This window comes from Anas acuta, chromosome 3, assembly GCF_963932015.1.
Source record: "Anas acuta chromosome 3, bAnaAcu1.1, whole genome shotgun sequence".
Taxonomy (NCBI): Eukaryota; Metazoa; Chordata; class Aves; order Anseriformes; family Anatidae; genus Anas; species Anas acuta.
In genome coordinates this window covers 11,621,026-11,646,464 of record NC_088981.1, presented here as the reverse complement: position 1 = coordinate 11,646,464, position 25,439 = coordinate 11,621,026, and the positions used below count along the sequence as shown (strand labels likewise).

The 25,439-nt window shown below is 37.7% G+C and overlaps 1 protein-coding gene across 8 annotated transcripts in view; it reads right to left on the bottom strand.

Moving 5' to 3' along the window:
* SPTLC3 (serine palmitoyltransferase long chain base subunit 3) overlaps window positions 1-25,439 on the bottom strand; it is an 89,450-nt gene that overhangs the window by 51,253 nt on the left and 12,758 nt on the right. For 4 of the 8 annotated variants that reach the window (XM_068675694.1, XM_068675700.1, XM_068675701.1 and 1 more), the window contains one exon: window positions 1,091-1,282. In XM_068675694.1, coding sequence (XP_068531795.1) covers window positions 1,091-1,282 — 192 coding nt within the window. Of the gene's footprint in view, window positions 1-1,090; window positions 1,283-21,179; window positions 21,400-22,987; window positions 23,339-24,286; window positions 24,493-25,439 lie in introns of those variants that run through there. The other 4 variants (XM_068675698.1, XM_068675697.1, XM_068675699.1 and 1 more) reach the window with 4 other exon arrangements.

The following is a 25,439-nucleotide window of genomic DNA, read 5'->3' as shown; positions in this document are numbered from 1 at the left end:
TCACAACTCCAATCGACAAATATGTTTAATTACTTTGAACTACATTTTTTTTCTTAAACTTCACATGGTCCACAAGTTGGACTAACTCTCCACTCCAATATTTGGAATGTTCAAAATGAATTCATGATATTTCCACTATTTCCACTTGGAGAACCTAAACGTTTCAAATTGAACATTTTGCTACATGCAGAGCAGATTGAAAACAGAGAAATAACTCACCGTATTTCATTAAATATTGGCCATGTTAGATTAAAGTTAGTCCAAATGATCTGGGCATTATTGGTCTAGACTGGACATCCGAACAGTTAAGACAATGAGTTTGGCTGATGACTAGTTTCTATCTATGGATTTTAACTTGAAAATTAAACTAAAAGAAAGGGACAGAATCAAAATAAAGTTTTATATGAAACAGAAATATAGCCGTGTTAGATATTGGATTCAATGGACTGATAAAATAACATGGCATGTAGTTACATATGTAGAAGACTGGAGAATTAACTGACCATGTAGATACATTATGGATGGTGTCAAGATTTAACTAGCATATCTGAAATCAAAATAGTGCATGAATGGCCAAAATAAGTGAATTGAAAAAAGTTATTCCAAGAGAATGCTCATATAAAGATTGCACCATTGTATTTCATTTTGTAGTGCAAGCATCTTTGAGAAGCCAAATCAGAACACATTATTTGGGGAATTTTATTGTAAGAGGAACAGTAATACTATTTACAGTTTTACTCCATTATGCCAGGTGCTATAGTAAGTCACAGTTCAAACTGCACAGAGGAGGTGGAGCAGCAAAAAATCTAAATGAAGTTAGAATGCAATTGAACTTGCTGAGGTGCTTTGTGACTTGCTGTTTGACAAACATAAGTGAGCAATCACAAAGATGTTAGTTCTGCCTATTGCTAGAAAGGACAAGGTAGCATATGGAAAGACAGGGGTTAAAGAGATATAGCTAGATGATATAGTTAACAATAAAGGGTTTATGAGTTTTCTTTTTCTTTGAATTGACCTAAGACATTGAGATTCTATTCTGCTGACAGTGGAAAACTCAGCTGTGGATACATACATACTTTTTTATACGTACTTTTTGTTGTTCTCTCTCTTCAGCAATGTTACGTTTTTCTAGTCCCCAGGCTCTCATAAAATCCCGCAGGTAGCCAAATATTGTGCCCACTCCAAAACCCACGAAAGTAAGAACTGCAACATACATTGGTGCCTGTTCAAAGTGCTCAATAAATGTTTTTTTGTAGAGAGTTCCATTTGATACACCATTCTTCTGAAAATATAGAACAGAAACTTGGGATTAATAACTCTTCAACTGATGAAAGTTTATACCAAAACCTTAAACCTTGAAGTAAATCTTTTCCTCTAATATACAACAAAGCAGGAGAGGCATTTAGACCTCTCACCATATCAGATAATGCGATTTATACTTGGAGGAGGGGGCTTCTAACACTGCTGGTGCTACTGATCACTGCAAATATATTCCATTTTCTCTCCTCTCCACCAATGCCTTCAATTGCAGGCGTCTTCAACACCACTCCCTTGTCTATTTTGAAACACTGGAAACTTATGAAAGACTGGCAACATATTACTGTTTAATTGGACAATTATTTCAAAGGTGATTAAATGCAAACCACAATACTCTGTTCTTGCAAGACCAAACTATAAAAAGGGAAGGGCGGCATTGAAAACTCACCTACACTGGGCCTGACGCTGCTTCTGAAACGCTTGTGTAACCCGCTACAGCAGCTAACCCATAAACAGGAAATCCTGCCTAAAATAGGGCACCTTTGCCATGCTGTTCTTCAGATCTGAGGAAGTACCCAAAACAGCAATAATCCCAGCCTTCCATTTCTGTTCCAATTTCAAAAATGCCTTTAATTATACTTCCAATTACCTCTTCCATACTTCTAAAGGTATTACAAAACAGAAAAAAAAAGAAACAAAAGGCAATACACATGGACAAATGCACACCCTTTGTTTGCTGGAATTCGTCATGCTATTGTGACCGACTCCTAGAAATTTACAGTCATGCGTGGACAAAATTAGTTTGTCTTTAAAATATTATAAAACTTTGGGAGTTCACAAGTGAAAGAAGCTCAAGTTTTCAACTGCAATCTTTTCAGACCAACCTATATTCAGAATGTTTATCAGATTGTTCTTTAAAATAGAAGTAACCCCTCATTTCCACAAAATAGGACAGCATTTCTGGTTACTTTCTAGTAATGTTCAACTTGCCAATTCAAAAAATAATTAAAAAATGTAATCCTTCTGTTAAAAAGGACCATTTTTGAGCTTATTCTAAAGCAAAGCCTACAACCCTATGAAAAAATTGCATTAATCCATTTCTGCCTGTGGGATGGATGAGCCAAAATAAAAGATTATTTATGCAATGCAGCAAGCCGAAATACAGTAATTACATTAAGAACAATCACAAATTCACTGCACTTGCTAGAACTAGCATACTGCATTAAGTTGCCTTTATCTTCAGATGATTTTGATTTCAATTGTAGCTTACTGTCCAATCTTGGATTTACAGTGCTTTCCCAAAAGAAAAAAAAAATGCAGGATACAGGATAGAATGTAAAGATTTTGTAGAAACCCAAAAAAGGAAGAAATTCCAGGGTGATGGTGAACAGAAATTCATCTAGCCTTTGGGAAGACTTACTACCTTGTGAAGGAGAAGGAATAGAGAGCTGGTTCTCCCCATGCGAGTGTAGACCTTTGAAGCAATTCTGCATAGGCACCTCTACCTAAAGCTAATTATTCTTTTAGGCCAACCCATTTACCATGAAAAACATTCTATGAGAGTGAGTTAAACACCTGGTCCAGTCATATTTCAGGTAAGCCACAAGAGCTGTGTGTACGCTACGACACAATGCTCTATTCCATCAAGGACTAAGCTAAGCCCCATTACCATACGTTTGCCACAGGCTAAGAGCATACTTATGGTCATCTATGGCAATTCCATTGACGTTGTAGTTTGGCAAGCTGTGCCGATGTGATAATGAACCTTAGTCCAGAGGAGAGAATTAGCATGATGTTTAGCAATTTTATTAATAAACACTTTACAGTTATATGTTTTATTTGTAAAGGAGCAGAGAAGCTTTGGCTTATATCGGAGTCCTGCATTGCAAAGCTCTCTTCTGCAACAAAATGCTCTGCATTCAGCTGCTCCTGGTTTATACAGTCGGTATGGTATATATATTTAAAGATGCAACCACCATCCCCTTCTATTCTTAATACAAACAGCTAGTGGTAAATGGCATATCAACAGGAGTAAAGCACTGAACACAACGTTAAATGGTGACCCAAATTTTCTAACACGTGACAGTCTATGAACAATGAAAACCAACAGTCTTCAGATAGCGCAAGGTCAGTACAAGGCTGGGAAAATAAATTCAGAAAAACAGTGACATCTCATCTAAAAACTAAAGTGGGGAAAACAGAGGGCATTTCACCCATCCTTGGAGTCCCAGGGGGAAAAAAACAAACAAACAAACAAACAAAAAAAAAAGAGTACAAACACTGGAATAACCTAAATAAGTAGATTTGCTGCTTCTGGAGAGTAGATTATTGTGATACTTTTGAGCAGCACTTCAAATCCAAGCACTGGGGTAAAGGTAGGACTGACTGATCATGATCAACAATTCCAGTCAACCTAAATGATCAGTGGATGAATACTGAATTGACATTTTGCATTATGTTACTGTTAGATTTTTATGTGTAATCATAAAGAAAGAGGTGGAATCAGAGACAGTGAATTTTAAGCACCTAGACTGCAAAGGCTGATGTAGTTGTGTTGTTACTGGCACCGGAGTCTAATACAACGTATCTCTTACAAACACCTGCAGTGATCACTAGTTACACACTGGGTGCTTTGCTGAATTGTACACTTACAACTATCCATAAGAACATCTGTAGGGAACAGGAGATTTCTAGCCCCCTGTCTGTACCAATCCTAGCAGATAAAACAAAGGTTCTAGAAGCAAAAATAGAGAATGACGCTTTCTTGAGTATATTCTCCTAACTTCCAACAATTTGTGGCTTGGATGTTTCATGAACCCAAGACTCTGTCATCACATTTAATTAATTGCATCATCAAGGGATAACTATGAATTTGTTCATCACTTTTGAACCTGCAACTGATGTGGATACAAACTGTGAATTTCAATAATTGATTTCATCTGTAAAAAAAAATATATATATTTATTTATTATACAAGTGATAAATTTCACTTGATAATTTACTTTCTGACCACTGCCCTCTATTCAATTTTTCTGTTTGAGAAATTATGCTACTTGTCGTTCTCTTTACTCAAATGACTTCTGCTTCTCCACTTGTCCTTTTCAAACTGAAGAACCTTAATCTATTTAAGACTAGATTAGTCTCTTCCTTCTTGCATAGGAAAAAATGAATAATCTATATTATAATGTTCAACTTTCTCTTCAGTCTGCCTAGTTCAATAATACCTTTTTGTAATGCAGGGTAAGGGAATTAAAATTACGTACAATATTGGAGGGCACAGTGTCAATTTACACACCGGGAAATGATGCTTTGGCTTGTTTTCTGTTGCTTTTGTCAAGATCTCTGACATTCTGTCTGCCTTTTTGCAACAGTTCACAGTTCCAGAAATATCCCTAGTGATTACAGTATATCCTTCCTTAGCTGCAATAAACACCTCTTTTAGAGCACTCTCCTATTTTTGCATGTTAGGATCATTTTCCTCTTCCAATTCATGTATTGCTTTTCAATTAGTGACACATAATTTTTTCTACCATTTTATCAAATGTTACTATGAGAGCTTTGTGTTGTTATCCAGAATTAATCTTCCACTACTCTGAAAAATTCTGTACTGTCAACACCTATTGTCACCTATTTCTCCTCACCCCTTTTTTTCCCAGACTGTTGGTAAAAATTGTGAAAGCACAGCTCCAGTTCCAGGAGGAGTTCATTCCCTGCACCTCCTTGGTCACATTTTTAAAATATGTATCTTATTTATAACACTCCATTTCTGTGGTGAAAATGCCATCTTAAGCAGCAGCCCAGAGTTATTCAGCAACTTTATTTTTGGATTGCATTACAAATTTTGAGTAAACATGCTTTGTGATATGCTAATCCACATTTTCTTGGCTTGTTTAAAAAATTCTGCCAGTATTCCAAATAACAATAGTCACTCACTAGTCTGCTACAGAGAAAGGGTACTTTCTAGGCACAAATGCAATGAATCCACCAATGCAAGTTATAAAGACACTCAAGGCAGAAAGGCTATAGAAGAAATTCAAAGTGAACAGATATTTTACCGCTGAGATAGACAAATCTAGGATTTCACCAGCTTCACAGAAACCAACAGCACAATCAGGACTATAACATGCAACTCCCTTGTGCTGAGTCTGTTTAGTTTACTAGAACATGCTGCCTTTTGCTCTCTTGCAACCGAAGGTCATACTGGCAGCTCCAGCTCATAACTCTGTGTGCAGCACACAGTTAGACAGAATCCATGTCGACAGATTTGGCAGCAGCTTTAAACCACAGTTGCAAAGTGGTTTCCAGTAAGATACTCACAGCAAGAGAATTCCTGGGAAAGATTTTAATGCCATTGAAGTCAACAGGAGCGATGCCAATACAGTCAATAAAACCAGCTTTAAATGCAATACACCTTATATCCCCATATTCTGCAGTTAGCAAAATGATTTTGAAACAATTTCTATCTTTTCGATCATGAGGAATATCCTCTTAACTCCCTCAGGTTTAAAATGGAGAAATTAACACTAACAACAAATCTAACAGGGCTATTAGAATCATGTAAACTAATCTGAAAGTCTAAGCAGACTTCTGGCAACACTTTTCAAAGGAGGAGTTATAAAACACGAGATTTCCATTAGCAAAGAAAAATAAAATATATCTATGCAATAGTGTGAATAGTACTTAAATATTTGTTTATACTACCCAGAAAGTGAGGAAAGACATTTTCATTTCATTTAGGTCATGCAGCCTCTGGGAGAGTGCTAGTCAACATGAGCCAGAATCATGTCAAAGTGGAGAGCTAGGGCTGAACAACATGGGCATAGTGTGACACTACTGAATCTGTGTGCTGACTGTGACTAATTTGCTGGCAAAGAGGTAACCACTTACACCAGCATGAGTTAGGAGTAAACCCACATGACTGGAGCTATGAGGACCCAAGAGCTCATGTTTTCACACAAGTCCGTTCTGTAGAGGCAACATACACGTACACTGTAAAGAAATCCAGAAACTGTGATCTGCTTTTTGAAAGCGCTCTCAAAAAAAAAAAAAAAGTGTGCCCTACTATGGTCACTTCCAATACAGCAGTAGTAAGTACAAATAGCTATATCTTTGAAGCAAAACTACTAGGAGAATAAAGAAAAAGTCTGTCTTTTAATATAAATTCTCCACAACAAATAAAAAGTGATCCAGAAACAGATGAAACTTTATTTTACTCTCACTCAGTTTAAGAAGAAAGTTTAATCTGTGTCTGGATCAGATGTTATCACATTGTTGCATAAAACCTATAAAAAAAAAAAAGCATCACAAGCTGAGTGATCCACATAAAACTTCTGTGACAGATATGAATATGAAAGGAGTAGATGTTGAAATCTGTGAAACAAATGAAAGACACCTTTGCTCAGTACCTGCCAGATTTCAAGAACCCACTGAAATCCTGAGCAAATTGTGACAGTGCATTGCTACAGCCAAGAACTGATGGGAGCACAGACTGATAATCACGGATGCACCATCTGGTTGCTTGCAGATGGTTTGGTTCTAAACAGACATTTCCTTCCTAACGTTGGGGGGGGGGGGGGAAGTCTGGGGAAAGACCCTAAATGCAGGCGATTTTAGATGTCCTAGGATGTGTGAGACAGCTACATGGTGATGGCAGGCAGTACACAGGACCTTTAGAAGCTTGTACCCTCCTGGAGCAGAAGCTGAAGATGGGATAATACGAGGTCCCATTTCAGTGATAAGAAGGGTATGGTCAGACTAAATCCCCCCCAGAGCTTCCCACTGGATAGTCAGAGTTTGAAGTGGCTGATATGCAACTCTGTCCTCTAGGGAACATTGTCATGAGAAGACTGTGTCTCAAAGAATAAAACTGTTCTATACAAGCCTGCTACAACAATTGCTTTCTCACAGAAACACCGTCCCTCAGTATCCATTAGAGACTAGGATTCTTAATGATTGCATGAAGTCCTCAGGAAAAGAAAAGGGTTACAGAAAGGAAAATAAAAGATTACGAAAATCAGAAGTTTCCTATAACGAATATAAGATCAACAGACTGAGATCACTTCACAAATCTCTGCAGTTATTGGCAATGATATCTTTTATTGCAAGTATATTGTTTCTTCTCTGTTACAACACATTGAGAGGTCTGAGCCTGTAAATCCTGAAAATACAAACCAAAAATGGCTACACAGTGAGTTCATAGCTTACTGAGCTATACATACAAGTCTTAAATTAAAAATAATTGTGAAACTGATGTCTAGAAGGTGCTAAAATGTAGGCCACAGCCTCTTAAAATGTGACCAAGCCAGAAGAAAGTGTAATTTTCACACAGCACAAACTGTAAATAGAAACAAAACAAAAAAACACGTGTGCTATTACTCCTGTGTCTGCAGAACCCTTGTTTAGGCTGGTTATTGATTTCCACTGAAATTTTGAGAAAAAAATACACCTGGTAGTGAAGCAATTGCTAAAAACAGAGCAAAATGTCCAGGACTGTTCAGAAGACTTAGGAAATTTAAGAAACCTTCACAGTAACTTGAGAATCCATGTGCTATTGAACTTCCTAGAGGTTTAGAATCTAACAACTCAGAAACTGAGAAGTTTGCTCCCTTGTAAGCTGTACGAGCTGCTGCTTGTTCTGCTCTGTCACTTTGTGCTTGTGTGAAGCTTGGGTCCTTTCACCTTACTTTTCATACTCACCAGCGAAATCACTTTGAAACACAACCAACCAACCAACCACCACCTGTAATCTAAATCTAATGACTAACCGAGAACTTCCAGCTTCCTTGTACAAATTAATGGCAGCATAGTACGGACAAATAGCAAAAAAACCAGATGAGAAGATGGGGTCTTCATTTCCCACACTTGCACCATTTTTTTTCAGTTAAGCAGAAATGGAGCTCCAAGACATCCACCTTGTAATAGATTTTACAGCACAAAATAATGGAGTCCTGCAACGACAACTACTGCTGTGAAAGACAAGATCATTCAAAACATACTGTTAAATAGAAAGCATTGTTATAAAATAAAATAAAAAAATCCTTACTACACAGATATTGGACTAAGTACATTGCTGTGACAAACACTTGCTCCATATTCAATTTTACAATCCCCTTTCTATCAGATATATTGCCTGTAGTAAGAACAATAATCTACATGAAGAATACATGCTACTTAACATCAGAAGAAAATCTCATAGCATATTAATACTCAATGTGACTTGAACCTTTTCTCAACAAAACAAATTGGAATTTCACCTTTTATGTCACTAGTGACCTTCCCTTGAACACTATCACAAAGTAGAGCTAGTATCGGGCACTATGAAGCATTTTATAAACAGCTTCCTTGTACAGTATAAGGAATAAAAAGAGATAAAATAATACTTTTGAATGCAACATGGGAAGCTGGAAGACAGACTTCTTACTCAAAAGGTTCAGGAAGGAAAAAAATTGGCAGAAGTCCAGAGACAACAGTCATAAAAAGTCTAAGCTAGAGCAGAGATGAACTTGGAAGATGAACGTTTCATCATCTTTTATAAGTTTTATGCAGACATCCTTATTCAAGTTGCCTCTTATCCTGGTGTGTCAGGATATGTGTTTCCATCCCTGCACACATTACAGGCACTGTGCATTCTGGCATCAGTGACTGGTTATTTGCAACGAAGTAAATTGTCTGTGTGCAGTTTTCCCAAAATCTATGGATATGTACATTTTCATCTGTAATGAATTTAGTCCAGTAAGCTGAATTACACATTGCAGAATGGTTGCACTATAGTATCTGTCAAAATAAAAGCCACATACATCTCTGTATAGCAGAGAAATTTAGATGCATCCACACCGACTTGGGACACACAAGAAGAATTTCTTTGGAGAGCTTTCATGCCAGTAGCAAACACTGCTTTGAGCTGTAGATTTTCGAAATTGCTGTATAAACAGATAAAATCCAGTACCAACTAAGACACATAAACAGTACACAGGGAAAAAAAATCACATAGTACATTCTTCTAATGACTTTACATCTGTACATTACAAGCAATAGCAAGAAACATTAAAATGAAAAAGGAGTATGTAAAAGGCCTGATATAGCTATTATTCTGCTTTCCATTGTTGCTGGAGAATTCAAAGGGGACTCAATATAAATGGGAAGGGATGGCAAAGATATAACTGGGAAGGCAAAGATGAAGTTTAATAATTTTAAATTACTAGAGACATAACAGTGAAGTTCACTAACCAGGGAGATAGTTACGCATACCAGAAGGTATTTCCTAACCTTACAGCAATTACAGAGTAGAAAGCCAGACACGTTGAATCAGACAAAAGAACGAGATGAGACGCCTAGGTTACAGGAATTCTGGCATAGTTCCTGGCGTCAAGTTGCAGCAAGTGTTTGCTATTATTTCCAAAGCTCATAGTGAACTACAAGAGTCACACTGCCTGGCCACATCAGGATCTCTCCCTATCATTCATATCCCATGGCTTTGGCTTTAAGAATGAATGGCAGAAAACAAACAAGGGTCAAAGTGGTACTACTTGAAATGGTTGCCATTTCTGTGTGACACTAGTGGTGATCTACTAACATATGAAATTTATTCCAGAAATGATTTATTATTTAGGAAGTCATTCAGTGGAGTCTCTACACATTTTTGTGACTGAAAATGTAATTGAATAGAAAGATACGTGATATTATCTAACCAGACTCTTAGTGATTTTGCCCAGTGCAGGCTCTATTATAAAATCTATGTGAAGCAATCCACCAGCTCAGCTTCCCACGTACAGACTTTGCAAAGAACACCAGAAAGTGTTTTAACTAACATCAGATTGTTCTCTCCACAAAATTCCCTTGTGAGGAAAACACTACAGGTGAACAGACAGATGCTGCGCAGTAACTTGCATGACTGGATCAGCGTTGGATCCTAGTGCTTTCCCATTATAAACTACAGTGGCTTCAAACAGGACCAGGATTCTGTACAGGAGACCAAAGGAAACAGCTAAAAATGAGACTCCTTTCCTATCAGAATGGACATGTCCCTGGACTTCCCATGCTAAATACACAACAAGATTCAGTCTTAATGTGTTAAAGCTTCAGAAAGCCTCAGGCCACCCTTAGCTCCCAAGATGACAGCACCAGTTTTGATGAAGACTTTTGGAAGGCACTGAACACTGGGTCCTTTGTGAAAGTATCACGAACAGAATTTACAGCATTCACATTTCCTACCTCAGAGTTGTGTATCATTAGAATAATTTGTACGTTATTCCACTTATTTTGAGTGTAATGCACAAGTTAAGTGGAAAATGTGCTCTGCAAGACATTCCTGTTATTGCAATGAGTTATCTATCATATCTCAGAAAAGTGAAGATAGAAAATCATTGCCAATTTTCTTAATGCAATCAAACGATTTTCTTAATGAAATCAGACAAATTTTACAATTTATTCTATATCCTCCAAGGTAATTAATTTCTTTTGTAACAGTATTTAAATATGAATCTCCTAGCATACCACTGACAAAGAAAGAGATTAAATACCAGAATCAAAAAGTTACAGATTTAATGATGGGGAAAAATAATTTTTCTCAAGAACAAAAAGAGGCAACCAGGATGTGCTGCTAACTTCTCATGTAGGGTAATTAAAAACTCAGTAGGAAAAAAAAGCAAAACTGGTAAAGAAAAAAGTTCAAAAAAGCCTTTTCATTTTTATAATAAAGAACAGAACTTTAGGATAGAAGAATTTGAGGAAGATGAGAGACAACCATTACTAAGGGTGGCTATAGTCTCACATTATATCACGAAGTGACAAAAGTTGAGAAAATGAGTATCTTGACACCTTAAAACACAAGAGAAACTGTCTTAAGCAAGATGAAAGGAATTCATTTAAACAACAGTTAGGCAACTTGGCAGTAGAGCTCATGGCATAATTAAACTGGGATGGATCATACCAAAGCCAGCATCAGAACTGGCATACCTGATCGCATCAGTGTACCATCTACTATAACAACATGACATGAAGATAGATAGGTTGCAGTCCAAGTTATGTTGCAAGAAGCCCAGAAGAAGTTTACAGAGTAACCTGGATCCACCAACTAGTGAGATTTTGTTGGAGGTCTGACATTTTCTTTCAAAACTCCTATTTTGTTTTTAAAATAATACTAATACCAACCATAAAAATTTTTCAACTTGCAATATTTCACATGGATATTTAATCTTAAAGTCTTATAGGAATGGGTTCCACCATTTCAATTATGCAAGTTACAGCCTGTTTACTCCTTTACATACTTTAAATATACTTCCTAAATTAAATTGTTCCAAATTACTCATTACACTTTTTTTTTTTTTTTTTCCACACATCCTATGATAGCCTCTTGATTTCTTTGCAAAAGTGACTATAATCAACTGAGCACCACAATCTGGCCTAAAGTGTCATGATTAAACAATCTGGCTTGTGCTATTGTGAATGCACCCACACATACTTTTTTTTTTTTTCCTTCTTCTTCCCTGATCAGGGCTGCCCAGATGCAACATGTATAGAAAACTGGCTAATTTTTATTAGTCTATAAATACTTGAATAAATTGTGAACAACACCAAAGGTGGATTACAGTTGAAATTCATTGCTAAGAAACTCAAATCAGTACATTTTTTGGAAAAAAAAAATCTGAACAAGATGGTATATAATACCAGTCCCAATGTAATTGATTCTTAGAGGCTGCAAGGCTAAGCATCAAGCATTGCTTTAAAATATCTGGGAGGAAGAATGATCTAGAAAATTATCAAACACTTGAGTACCACTGCATAAAAAAATAGATTGAAATTGTAAGCAATACAGAAAAAGCAATATAATTATATAAAGCTTACACAAGCTCTTCATATGTTGCTTTCAAGACTACAGCAAGAAATCCCATCAGAAACAGAATTCATGACTAATTAAGATGAGTGTGATACGGAACAAGTCAGTACTACAAAAATGGAAATAAGCATTTCTGTAGACTGTGGAGAATATTCTGTAGAATAAAATGTGTATTTCAGAGAAATGTCAACCTCTTAACTGGAGGCAGATTCCCATTTTTTTTTTTTGAATGAGAGACAGAACTACGGAAAAAACTGTGAAGTTTCCATTAGCACTGACTATATTTAAATCCCGCAGTTCATAGCACAAGAGTAGTGAGAAGAAACATACCATAACAAATTCTACACTTGCAGCTTCTTATAAGGTACAAATACATTGGTTACATGCTGAAAAGCTGAGTGAGACAGCTAAATATGAGAAAGTAAGCAATTAAACTATCTTAATAGAGGTACCTGAGCAATAAATGATATCAATAAATGATATAAGATTATCACAATACTGCAAAAAGTCTAGGTGAGAAACGTGACATGATTCTGCAGAATCTTTACATCCACTTAAAACACAAATACAGTCTGATATTTCTTTTACACTCGTGCCCAATTGCAGAAAAGCTGTGTATTTTCACAAATTACAATGAATTGCTTTCTTTGGATATTTTTTTCTTTCTAAAAAACAGCAGAAACAGTAACATCCTTCTCTATTTTTACTTATTTTTTAAATATTAAGAAAAGGTGATTTCAATCTGTTATGATTGAGTGATCTCCACCTCTATACTTGTGAGGAACTCACAGGACTCCTCCAAGATCCCAGAGGTGGTACAATAAGTCCTCCAAGAGGCACTCTATTCTCACTAATTTCAATTTCTTCCTGGTATAATTGGAAAAGATGATCCATTCCTTGATGACTGCTTGATGCCTATTTAATTGTAATGACATTCATTAACCATTATTAAATTGGCTAACTCAATCTTAGAGCTCACAGTCAAATGTATTCTACTTAATTACTTTAAGATTAATAAAAAATAATCTAGAAATAAATTGTACATGGTTATTTTCAGTACATCATGCAATAAAATTATTTTTATAAGCTGTTCCAGTAATTATGAAACACTGAAGATCAGAATGGCTTGCATTCTCTCATCTGAACCTTCCTCCTCTACATTTGCAGAAATTATTCTTAAATAAATGCTCTGCTCAGGTTTTATAGAAGCCTAGGTATATACAACAAGGGAAGTCCTCATCCCAACATGTGGTACTAATTTTCATTAGTAGATACACATCTAGCCAGAGGCAAACATCTGGGAGTTGTGGTTCTTGGCTGAAGACAGAAGTAAGAAAAAGAACACTAGAAATTCAAAAGACAGAAGTCAGGTGTAAGCACACTGAAAGAAAGGAGTGACAGAAGCATGTTTTGCTTGGTTCAAAGGCAAGTGCCTTTTCAAATGCATGACAAGCAGCAAAAACTCATCTGAATTAAGCTTTTCAATGTGAAAAATTTAAAACTTTTAAAAGAAAACAATGGGTTATGTTATCATGTTGCCCCTCTGTTTGCAAGTACCCCCCTAAGAGTTTTTGAGTTAGACCAATTTCAACCTGACAGAAGAATTGAGGTCTTCCAAGACATGAACTTTTCTGAAAGCTTCAGGAAAATCTGACCTTGATAATTTAAACTGGTCCAAACCCACAGACAGAAGGAAAGACAGCAATAACTCATCTCTTTGAAGGTTCTTGGAGTAAATTACACATAGACATGTAACGACCCACCAGTCAGCACCTGCATAGAATATGCCAAGCCTTGAGAAGTGCTTTCTCTTGCCTATCTGGAAAGTAAGAGACATGGTAGTCAAATTGCAATTTTCTGGAGTAGAAGTTTCTGTACACACAAGATGAGTAGTTCTATCACTCATGGGAAAACAAAACAAAACAAACAAAACACAAAAACCAGTTGTGGACACTTCACAAGCCTCTCTCTCTCTTATTTCTAAGATTATTTCTTCTTCCTCTGTTGCGGTGAGGCAAATTAAAAAATAATACTGAAAACATTACTTGGAAGTAGTTTAAGTAGACATTAGGGCATCTTAACTCAAAGTTTTCATTTATACTGAGCATAAGCTCATAAAATGGTAGAAATCAAGGGACTTGGGAAAAGCAGGAAATGGAACAGCAGAATAACAGATTTCAAGAAAGCACAACCGCACTTGGAAATAGCATGCAACTCCATAGGAAGGGATATTAAAATGAGTTGTTAAAAACAGCCATCCTTCAAGAGAACAATGTTAAGGGCAAAAGGACAAAGCACTCTAATGTTACAGAGCACTATACAGATCTCTGCTGAAGTCCTCCATCCAGCTTTGGGCAATACAGAACGGAGATTTGAACTAACTGTAGAGATCTGGGAAGAGAAAGATAAAGACTGGAAATAAAGTTCTGAGAAAAGAATGAAAGAATTTGAACTGTTTACTCTAAAGGGAAGAGGAAGCCCTGAGGACTGGTGGTTTGAGAGTCTTAAAACATGTAACAGGTAACTGCAAGAGGAAGGGAATGAATTATGTTCTGGACAAGATACAGCATTGTAAAATGATGGTCAAGGTGGCTTCAGACATGAGAAAGAACTTTCTACTGATAAAATCAAACATTAAGTTAGATCATGTTAATTTCATCATTTAGATTTACCTTATGTTCAAAAACCTCACTGTGATGTGGAATGTGGAAGAGAAAAGAATGAACACTCAGAAAATAGCCAATATATTTTCCAAAGAGTCAAATGCAAGTAGACAGAGATAACCTTCAAGCCATGGATGCTAGAAGAAGGAAGCGAATATATAGTTTTTGTTTAAAACAAAAATAAATTAAAATGACCCTGGCTCTTGGCAACTCTGTATTTGGAAAATTTAAATGTGTTCAGTACACTTTACGGATCAGCGAACAAAGTTATACCTAATAAAGACTGTACAGATTTATTTTGTGGGCACAAAAAACCTGTTACTCCTACCTCAAGAACACTTTCACATAAAAAAAAAAAGTTGCTTAAAGGTGTACATGATAAGTAAAAACATCGGTCAAAGTAAAACTTAACACAGAAGATAAATCTTTCCATGAGCACGATTTGGGAAATGATAGAAGCTGAACATGACCTGCAGAAATCTAAGACTTTAACTAAGCTACTATGCTTTGATGTAACATTCCAAACCGTCTTCCCGCATCCTGTATCTAAAGTCAGTGTCTCTTTTCCCCTTAGCTTAACTTAGATTTCCAAAATGTCCCCTTAAAATTAACACCAACACTGGAACTCATGAGGAGATAAAATCAGCTACAAGCAGAGTAACTCCTTCATTCTGACTACGTTATATAATCAAGTAAATCACTATTCAAAGAGATGTAAGATTTTGCATAAATTGGTTTTAAATCCCATAAAAGACACATTTTCAGAAGATATGTTTCATATTGTCAAGATCTTTAACAAAATTTGTACTGTAGTAAAAAACAAAATTTATACTGCAAACAAAAATTGCAAACCTGAATATAAGATTAAGGCCATACCCTCCTGTAGTGGCTGTGACTAATGTATTCGTGCAATGCGGCAGATAAACCAATGGTAAATAAGATGGTGTTCCAGCTGTAGTAGAGAGAGGTGTCCCATTTGTTCTGGCTTTAGCTCATCCAGTAACTCCCGTGTCAGGGTGAAGTTTATACTTACATCCTACCATCTAACAGAGAAAAATATCATTTACTTCTGATTAATGTCCACGTGTGCAAAGTAGTACGATCTCAATATCATGTCCCAAGACACAGAATTAATAAAGCTCAGCTACAGTGGGGAAAAAAATAATTATCTGAGGTCTCACACATAACCTCCTCACAAAAACTAAGGAGATGCTCTTCTAAGTATTTAGATGTGTGAGACACAATGCTTTATAGTGAGTTCTGAAACAATACTAACATACGCTGGTAACTGCTTCTGCTTTTATATTGCTTCTTATTCCATGGGGTAAAAAAGTTCTGTATCCCCCCCCTCATTCTCACTCAGGAAATTAATTGTCCTAAGCTGAATTAAGAATTTTTACGTGCCTCACATCTCACTTATGGACAAATGGGATAACTTCAATCTGTGTAAAAGATCAATAGGTACAAAATCAAGAATGAAAACAACGACATGGTGAATAACCATCACAATTCAAGAATATAGCCCCACTTCTGGGGAACAATTCATACCAGATAGTATGGTTGTCTTTTTTTTTTTTTTTCCTCCTCCCATGGATCAAAGCTACTCTCTTAAAGCATACCAATTTCTGGAAGATAACACATGCAATAAAACACAATTTGCAGTACTTATATGTTGTGTGTTTCCCCCCTCCGCTCCCCATTCTGCTCAGTTGGAGGAAGGTTGAAGCTCTAAGAACAAAACTCTGGTAGAACTGCCCAACAGCAAGGACTTACAAGGCAGAATCTAGGGTCTACCAGTGGGGAAATACAGCTAGGGAACTCACCTTTTGTTGAGCTCTAAAGAAGGCAAAGCTCAGTACTCACAGAACAGCTAGAGGCAGGAGCACAAAATGCTAGAGAAACTTCTAAAAAGGACAAATCTTTCCTCCAGAAAAACAGAACTGCCAGCTGCAAAGGCTAAACTGTGTAAGTAGCCTGGGTTACCTTTTCATATAATTGCTTGAGTTATGGGAGAACATGATGTTTCCAATGATGTTTCATATTCCTCACTTTAACCAGCAGTGCTCCAGATTGGCAGGAGATCATCTGTACTGTCTTCTGAGCAAGCCTGCCAACCTCTTCCTGGCACAGAGCTTTATGTAAGCTAGATGTTGTACCTTGCTTCAGTGAGAGGTGGTGGCTTTGTAATCAGGTTTAGCTCAGTTTTATGCAGTTGTAAGTGAAGATATACAGGAAGGTACAGAAAATAAAAATATAGTTATGCTTCAGGTTCAAATTATTACGTTTGTCTTGACTGAATGAAAATATCCAATCTTTAAAGTATCCTGGCTCAGGGGCAGATTATTTGCATTAGAACAGAACACAAACTTGGAAAGGGTAAATTCATGCAAAGAATGGAAAATATTTGACATGAACATTCTGGCAGTGCCAGGAGACAGGATCACAGACCACAGAATTTCAAAAGATTTTCATTTTCAGTAGGAGTCATTCCAAAAATCCGGCCACTTAGTTTGCAAAGCAGAACTGAATTATTTTGAAATTCCATCCATGTCCCTCAGTCTCTGTAGTGCACAAGAGCTAAGCGTTGCTGACTTTCTCCAGTGTTGCACACCTCAGTCAAGGAACATGGAAGGCTTGCTTTTCTACACAAAAACCTGCAACTCTATCCTCATCTCCTATGATCTATCCCTGTTTCCCCCACCATCCCCTCTCTGTGCAGCCCTCAAATCTGTTTTTGGTCTTTTAAGAGACATCCTGCAGAGGTGAACACATTTGCTCTGGGATACTATGGCTCAACTTTGGATTTGGAAATAAAATTGTAAAATTTAAGTATACTCTTGAAGAATTTATACAAAAGAAGATTATGGTACGCTTACTAACCCAGACAAAGAGAACAGAACAAAGGTGTTGCAAACAGTTACAAAAAGGTCATCCTAGAACTCTCCTAATGGGAATATGGTAAAAAGCTGGCTGTGGCAGCCACAGCAAGCACGACTGCTTTTGTTATAACTGATGCTCAGATAAAAATATTCAGTCAACACTGAAGTATTTCCTTTCAGAGAACTACACATTAGTAATATGATGGCTGTCAAATGATTTATGTTTTGGTAGCCATCCCCATGAATCCTACTCAGTAATGGTACTTCTTTGCTATTTTGCAAAAAGGAGTGAAAAAAATCACCTCCTCCTTTTAAGACTGCAGCTGGTCACTGACCTACATCTTCCTGTCATTGCACCATTCCTTCCCCTCGGTTCCTTGCCTTCATCCTGGCTGAGATCACCTGCCACAGGCTCAACCCATCCACCTTTCACCTCCTCCTGGCTTTCCCTCTCTAGCCTCTGGCTACGCCGGCACCCCAGGAGCTCGGCACACCCCTGACCTAGTTCTCACAGTGCATTTTGCTGCCTCGGGCAGCTCCACCTCACTCCATCGGAGCACTACCACACTGCTGAACACAGCTCGCTCCTCGGGACAACCGAACAAGCCAGACTCTCCAGTTCAACCAGTGCTTTATCTCACCCCCCAATTTCCACCCTGCATGGCAACTTGTCACCTGTCCCTTGCATTGACTAATACAGATTTTACTGAACTTGACTCGAAAGCGAGAAGAAGTTACAGAAGTTCATGCTTTATCCTCGTGTGATTCCTTGTCCATAATACTGCTTTGTGAATACTTAGAAGTTGTACCAAGTAGGTATGTCTTTCTTCCAAGCACGTTTTTCTCATAACAGATATGAAAGTGGGACCTAAAGCAAATCATTATAATTCTAACCTGCCTGGTTTATGACATGCAAAGCTTTATATGTAGCTGATCAGTAATCTGAATATGCGAACTGACCAATGTAAGATAAATTAGATGTCCTGCAGCTCAATAATGAATTTTCCTATTCCAGAAGTGACCAGTATGTAAAAACTATTTCTGTCAGCTTTAGGGATATCCTTCTTCTCCAATGTCTTGTCATTTGATTTTTTTTTTTTTTTTAAATGAGAGAGATTTAACTATATTTTCAAAATACAGAATATTTCAAAGCCCTGGCAATGTTCTTACCCATTCAGTTGTTTAAATAATGTTGTTTATGAGCTCTGCTACATCCTACATGCTGAATGATATGGCCCAAAAATCACTAATTCTTGTTCTAATTTGCAATGACCTGCCAGAATGTGTAAATGGACAAAACATGAGTGTGATTGCTTGTTTTAACCACGGCTGAATGGATCTAAGAGAGAAACAAGAAGCTAGCAGTTCTATCAAGGTAAGAAAAAAGCCTTGTCCAATAGTATAGGAAGTATTACTGGCTTATGTGCTTCTACTACAAGTTTCAGGAAATTGTGCCAGAAGATTTATCATCAGAGTTGTAACTCTGGCTATCACCATCATCATCTGATACATGTTTCCTATTCCAAGAAAGTATGGTTGGCAAATACAGTTGCCAAAACATGATACGTGCCCATCTGCCATACCTTTGTGGAAACGTTGCATTGCAAACCCTGAGCGAGTCTTGAGGAAAATGAATATAATTTTTTTTTTCATTCAAATGGCAAAAAAGGACACGTAGCACAGCCACAAATGCAACAGTGACTAAATGCAGTCTGGAAATGTTAGCCATAAGTCAGGATGATGCAAAAGCTGGAGGAAGGGGGAATAGGAGTAAGTGGCAAACAGCAAAGTCCGCAGACAAATTACTGTCAGTCAGCCACTGGTTATTTACTGAGAAGTGTCAGAGTGCTGAGATGTTTTGATTGCCATTCCAACAAATCATCACCCAAAACAAGAAGAAAACTAAGGAACACTTAATACCTATTCTGACAGTCTTCCAAACTTTGTTTCTAAGGAGAAGCCTTTCTTGCATCTGGTTAAAAGCTCTCTGACAGACTTTCCACACTATCAAGTTATTGTGTGAGTAACTCAGAAAAATCTTCTAATTATGATCCCCTAAATCTTAGGAAAGTAGTCAAAGCTCTTCAAAATGCCTAACTACCGAACTTCTGCCCAGGCTTACAAAAACTACCTGTCACAGGGTGAGAGTTTTGTTTCCATTACATTTGTCTTTATGCTGATGTCTCAAAATACATCTTCACTAGAATGCCATTGCTGAGTAGGTGCAATAAGTGATCAGCAGGAGGTGAACTGAAATCATACAGCCTTTGTGAATTGGGGAAGCGCTAGTTAGATGACAATGATGACTTTGAATATGCTTACCTTTGGACCCAGTCTCTAAAGATGAAGAACTAATGGATGACTGAATGAGAATTGAATTACTGCAAATCAGTAACTGTGATTTAGTACATTTAATTTAAACTCAAGTTCCATCTGTAGATAAACTGGCAGAGGAGAAGTGTCCTGTGAGAAATAAGACCAAAGTCCATTTTTCTATCCTGGCTTAACTGCAGCAACTAGAGAAGGAGATAGCTCAACTAACTACATTACACAGTATTGATGATAGGCTACTGATATTTGCAAAACATGGGAAGGCTGATGAAACAGCCCTCTGAAAAGGCACTTAATAGATACCACTCCTATGTGTACCAAGTATTTTACTAGAACAGAAAACAGAGTCAGAAAGTTTACAGTCCAAAAAAAATCCACAGAAAAGCAATAAAGTACATGCCACACAGAAGTAAACAGAGATCTGCAAACCTGGGGAATAATAAATTCTGGGTTTCTGTAGATGCGTCACGTAGACTGACTTTGCTATCAAATTAAGAAACACACCAATGGAAACTTCCTTCTTACTTGGGACATAGATCAAATCTCCTTTCTACTAGAAAGGGTACAGGAGAAATGAGTTCACACAGCAGCTCCTCTTTAAACAAGGAATATGCAGAGCTTTTTCTCCTGTGCCCAGCTGCCTGCTTTAAGGAAAGAAAGGATGACACGACTTTGTCAAATCCCGCTGAAAATGGCTAACAGGTTCACAAGTTATTAAGGAGTTGACAGACAGCTACTACTGCTACATATGCCCTGCTTCTATAGAAAACTAGGTCAAAATGAACTAAGATTATTAACTTTTGGCACAGTTTGTATAATACTATTTATGAAACTATGTAGTTTCCCCCCCCTCATACAATATCCCCAAACACACATGCTTTAAGAATCTGAACAACTTGTCGAATTAAATTGTTTCCTGTAAACATTAACATTTCTGCAACATAATTAGAGGATTGCAGCACTATGTTTCTCATCAGGTACATACTGTAACAGCCAAAAAAGCCAGAGTTTCTGCTAATAATAATAAAAGAATTAAATAAAAATATATGCTTTCCCTCAGTTTCATAAAAACATAGTTCTCAGACCATGTGCATGACAAGTTCTCAACAGGTCTCCAGTTATACTGAACATCAGATATAAAAACTACTAATAGTACCTTTTCTAGGCCAGCATTAGAATGTTTTCCACCTATAGATAAGTAAAGATGGTTTTTACCTTCCTTTGCTTAATTTGTGTTGTCCTAACAGCAGAGAAGTCCGTGTCAACATTTTCAAATATATCAGTTAATCAATACTTTGGGTTGGAATTGTGTGTGTGGGAACGTAAGTTGATAGAGTTCCATTTTTGATCTGTCATTCTTGGTTATATGGTCTTGTTCATTACTGGCAAAGAGTCTGGTGACTTTCACTCTTGCATAACCTCTAAAGATGTATCTCTAATGAAAAAAAAACAAACAACAACATGGTAATTTCTTTCTGAAATCAAAAAAGTGATGGCAGGACTTCCCTTATCCAGTAAGTCAGTAAACAGAATAAATTTCTCAACAGAAGAGAAATTTAGGAGAGCCAAGACATGAATGAAGTACAGAGAAAAACTTGCTGGAAACAGGTGAACCTGCATGCTTGGGAATACTTTGTCATGAAGGAAAACAGAAGGATCTTCTAGACATCAGTTTTTGCTGAAAAAACAAGTCCTCTGCTGGGTTTGCACACTGAGCACCACTGCCCAGAAGCCAAGACTTCGGGGCCTGCCAGCTCACCCATCCATGCTCACAAAACAAACAAAAAGATGGCAGCCTCACTGCAGGCCTTCTTGGTCTGGTGTATTTCAGGTTAAAGACTTATCTTTTTGCAGAATTTTCATTCTTTAGCTAGCGAATATGACACATGAGAAGGCCAATTAATTCCTTTTCAAGGAATGCAGCAACTTATACTTCTCCTAGTACAAAAGGTTTACTAAAATTCAGTTTCATCTTGGGTTAAAGATGCTCAGTTCCCGAAGTCCATGTATTCTGTCTCAAGACAGAAAACCAGCCCATAGTTATTTTGCCAAATCTTATAAACACACACAAAATATCCAATGTTTCACACTATGCATATCAACATACCAGTTCAATTTGTATACATCTCAAAATTAAGTTGGATGACAGAATTAATAGGCTTTCTATCTCTTGAAAACAAATGCAGATTTTAAGAACAATTAGGCTTAGCATGTATTAACAGTATAATTGTCACAGAATGAAACAAATGAACAAAACATTAACTTTTTCCTTTAAAAGTTGTAGATTGTGGCAAATGTTTGTGCTTTGTTTTGGAATCTTTAATTATTCCTGCTTGCTTATGAGTAAGAATCAGATACCAGACTCAAAGGTTCTGAGTTCAACTTAAAGAGATGCTATTACGAAATGTATCTAAAGCCAAAAATGACTAATAAACAATTCCACCCATGTGGCATTCTTCATACATTATTTGATAAAGTAATTTTGCATTTCTCAACCTGGGATTACACTGTGCTGTAACACACACACACACACCAACCAGAACCAGTTTGTAATGCTCCTGATATATTCACTTACAGATGCAACAATTCACTACTTAAAGGCTCATAAAAACTTCACTATCAGTTCTGACATAACCTAAAGCAAGTGAAAAGCAACCGAGGATGATAGCTCATAGGTGAGAGACAACTATGATTAGAAGAGAGGAAGAGGGGTGACGATTGCATCAAATCACAGTTTTGTTTCCTTTGTGATTAAAACAAAACAACAAAAAGCAACAAAACTTCCCCCTTGGGTATTAACACTCCCTGGTACCTGCTAGAACCTCCCATACAATTTCACCACCCACATATGCAAACCAAAAAGCTGTTTATATAAAACAATGATGCAAGGAAAAATTGTACACTGACAACACAGGAGAGTAATGCCTTATATAAAGAAGAGACGACATCAACAGACATGCAGTCAAAAATAAATAAAATAAATAAAATAAATAAAATAAATAAAATGATCCTTCTGAGCATACCTGGTGTAAAGAGATTGCCAGAAGTTCAAAAGCTCAAACAGTTGAATTTATGTGAATATGATCTTAAAGAACTGACAAAACATGCTTATTTTTCAAACATTCTCTTGGACCATGAAATGTCTTCAACAAAATCTCATTAATGTTGAATTGTGCCTGTGAATTGTTTCCTTGCTTGGTGTTGGTTTCTGTGCATCACCTGAAGCGCTAGCAGTGAGGCTGCTCAGCATGTGGCCTGAGCAGGAGATACGTCTGATCAGATCATGGGGCTGGGATTCTTTCTGGGAGCAGCTGACAATGAGGTAAGAGCTGACAATCACTGACAGTCTTTAATTTATTTCTCAAGTTATATTCCCCAGCCTCCGTGGTTCCTGTATCAAATCACTACAGTCACTGACTCACGGCTGCTGAGGACTGGGTGGAAACACCTGTGTTCTGCCCTCTCTAGGCAGTGGTTTGGGTGATCTTCATGAATCTGCCCCACAGCAGCATGTACAACATCCTGATCCTAGCTGCTTTTGCACTTCTTGCAGGTAACCTAAAGGGGCCAAACTAAGGGAAGAACACTCCCTTCAAAAGAAATATGGAAAGTTTTGTGGAGGCACAAGGAAGAGACACAAGCTTGAAGATGGAGACAGGCTGAGTCACTCTCACAGAACACCCCAAGAAGCTCAGGAGCGTACAAATGGCCGCTGTGACTCCAAGCGCAGGCCATGAAGATCGGCCAGGATGAAGTCTCAGATAGCTACATATGAGTCATGGAGAGGGCTGGATGGCAGCCCTTCAACCCACATGAATCAGCAGCAGCGACAAGAAAGCAACAACTCAAATGGAAGTTCCTGGAGGAAGCAGAGCGCAGTGTGATGTGACTGCAGGTCTCAGCTTCCCACCACAGATATCCCTTTCCATATTCCTGTTGCTCAGTCGATAAATCCCTGATTCTTGGTAGGCTGAGTGGGGTGGAAATAGATTTTTATGGAAGAGGGGGAAATAACATAGCAGATGCCAAAGGCTGTGCCTTGGCTGTGCATGCCTTGGCTGAAGGAGCGAAAAAAAAGGATACAGCTGAATGATTTCCAAAAAGACTGAGATGATCAGAACAGACAAATCTTTGCTGCATTACATCTACACCAGATGATCCCCCAGGAATTCAAAAAGCTTTCAGTCTCAGATCAATTGCAGCAGGAGCATCTTCTGCCTCAGACTGAAGGCAGACATGGGTCACTCTCAAACTGGTGTTGGACCCCTTTCTAGAAACAGGGAAGGGAGAAAGTCACCTGGCCCGAACAGGTTAAGCATTACCTTGGTGCTGAAAACATGGGTGTACATAGATGGTTGCTGCCCTGGGAATTCAGCTGCTCACCTCAGTTTCATACTGAAGGCATCTTGCTGCTCTAGCTATCTGGCTGAATTAATGCATCCCAAAGTGTGAAACCCCCTTGGTACTCTGGTCTGGCCCAGAAAACTGTTTATTCCTGCCTGCTCTGCTCCTTACGCTCTGTTTTTCTTCCCAAGTCAACATCCATCCCACAATGACAGCTCTCTCAGACAATGGCCTCACAAAACTTCTGGCTTGGTTGCTTTCAGAAAGTGTTTTCTGTGGAAAAGTTAGCTGCCAGGAATGGCAGGAATTCTCTGGCTGAGCCAATGGTCATTGTAAGGAAATTTAATTTCCTGTTTTGCTGCTCGGTGCCACAGTCTTAGCCACAACAAATGTTAATTTTCTTCAAAAAGAAATTAAAAAATAATAATCCTTGAGAGAGTTCATAATTCTGTTGGCAGCAGAAACAGACCCGTGTACAGTGATAAATTAAGGGCTCTTTATAGTGTCCAGTACACCATAAAACAGGATTTGAATCACCACTGCACACTTGCAAGCAGCAAGCTGTGAGAAACAACATGATGTTAACCATTATTCTGGCTAAAGTCAGGTTTTACAGACACCTAGAACAGTCCCTAAGCAACCATTACCTTATCATTGTGCCCATTATATTCATGAACTTGCTCCTGCAGTGGAAGGCAGCCAGCTACATCCCTTGCCGACACAGCGGGTAGAAAACGTGTATTACCTTGCTTGTTTCTGAAAGCCAGACTGCTACTTACAACTTGCAAAGGTAATTAATTCTCACGCTGGAGGGGCATTAGTATGCAGGCAATGGGACTAGCCACTTCACGGCCTTCTTTTTACTCGTTACCTCTACTGAGCAATAACAAGCTGCTGTGAAAAAAGCGGTCTTTTACCCAAGGAGAAAATATAATCCTGATCTGGGAGTTTAATACATAGTTAGTGAGAAAGGAGCTCCAGGAGAATACAGCAAAAAAGCACAGAATGCACAGCATTGCTTTTTGTAATGAGTGTACCACAGCCATCTAGGAGATAGGGATAATACAGTTTTTGTGCAATATGAAAGTAACGGGGCACATAGTCACTGTCCAGAGAAGCACCAGCATGTGC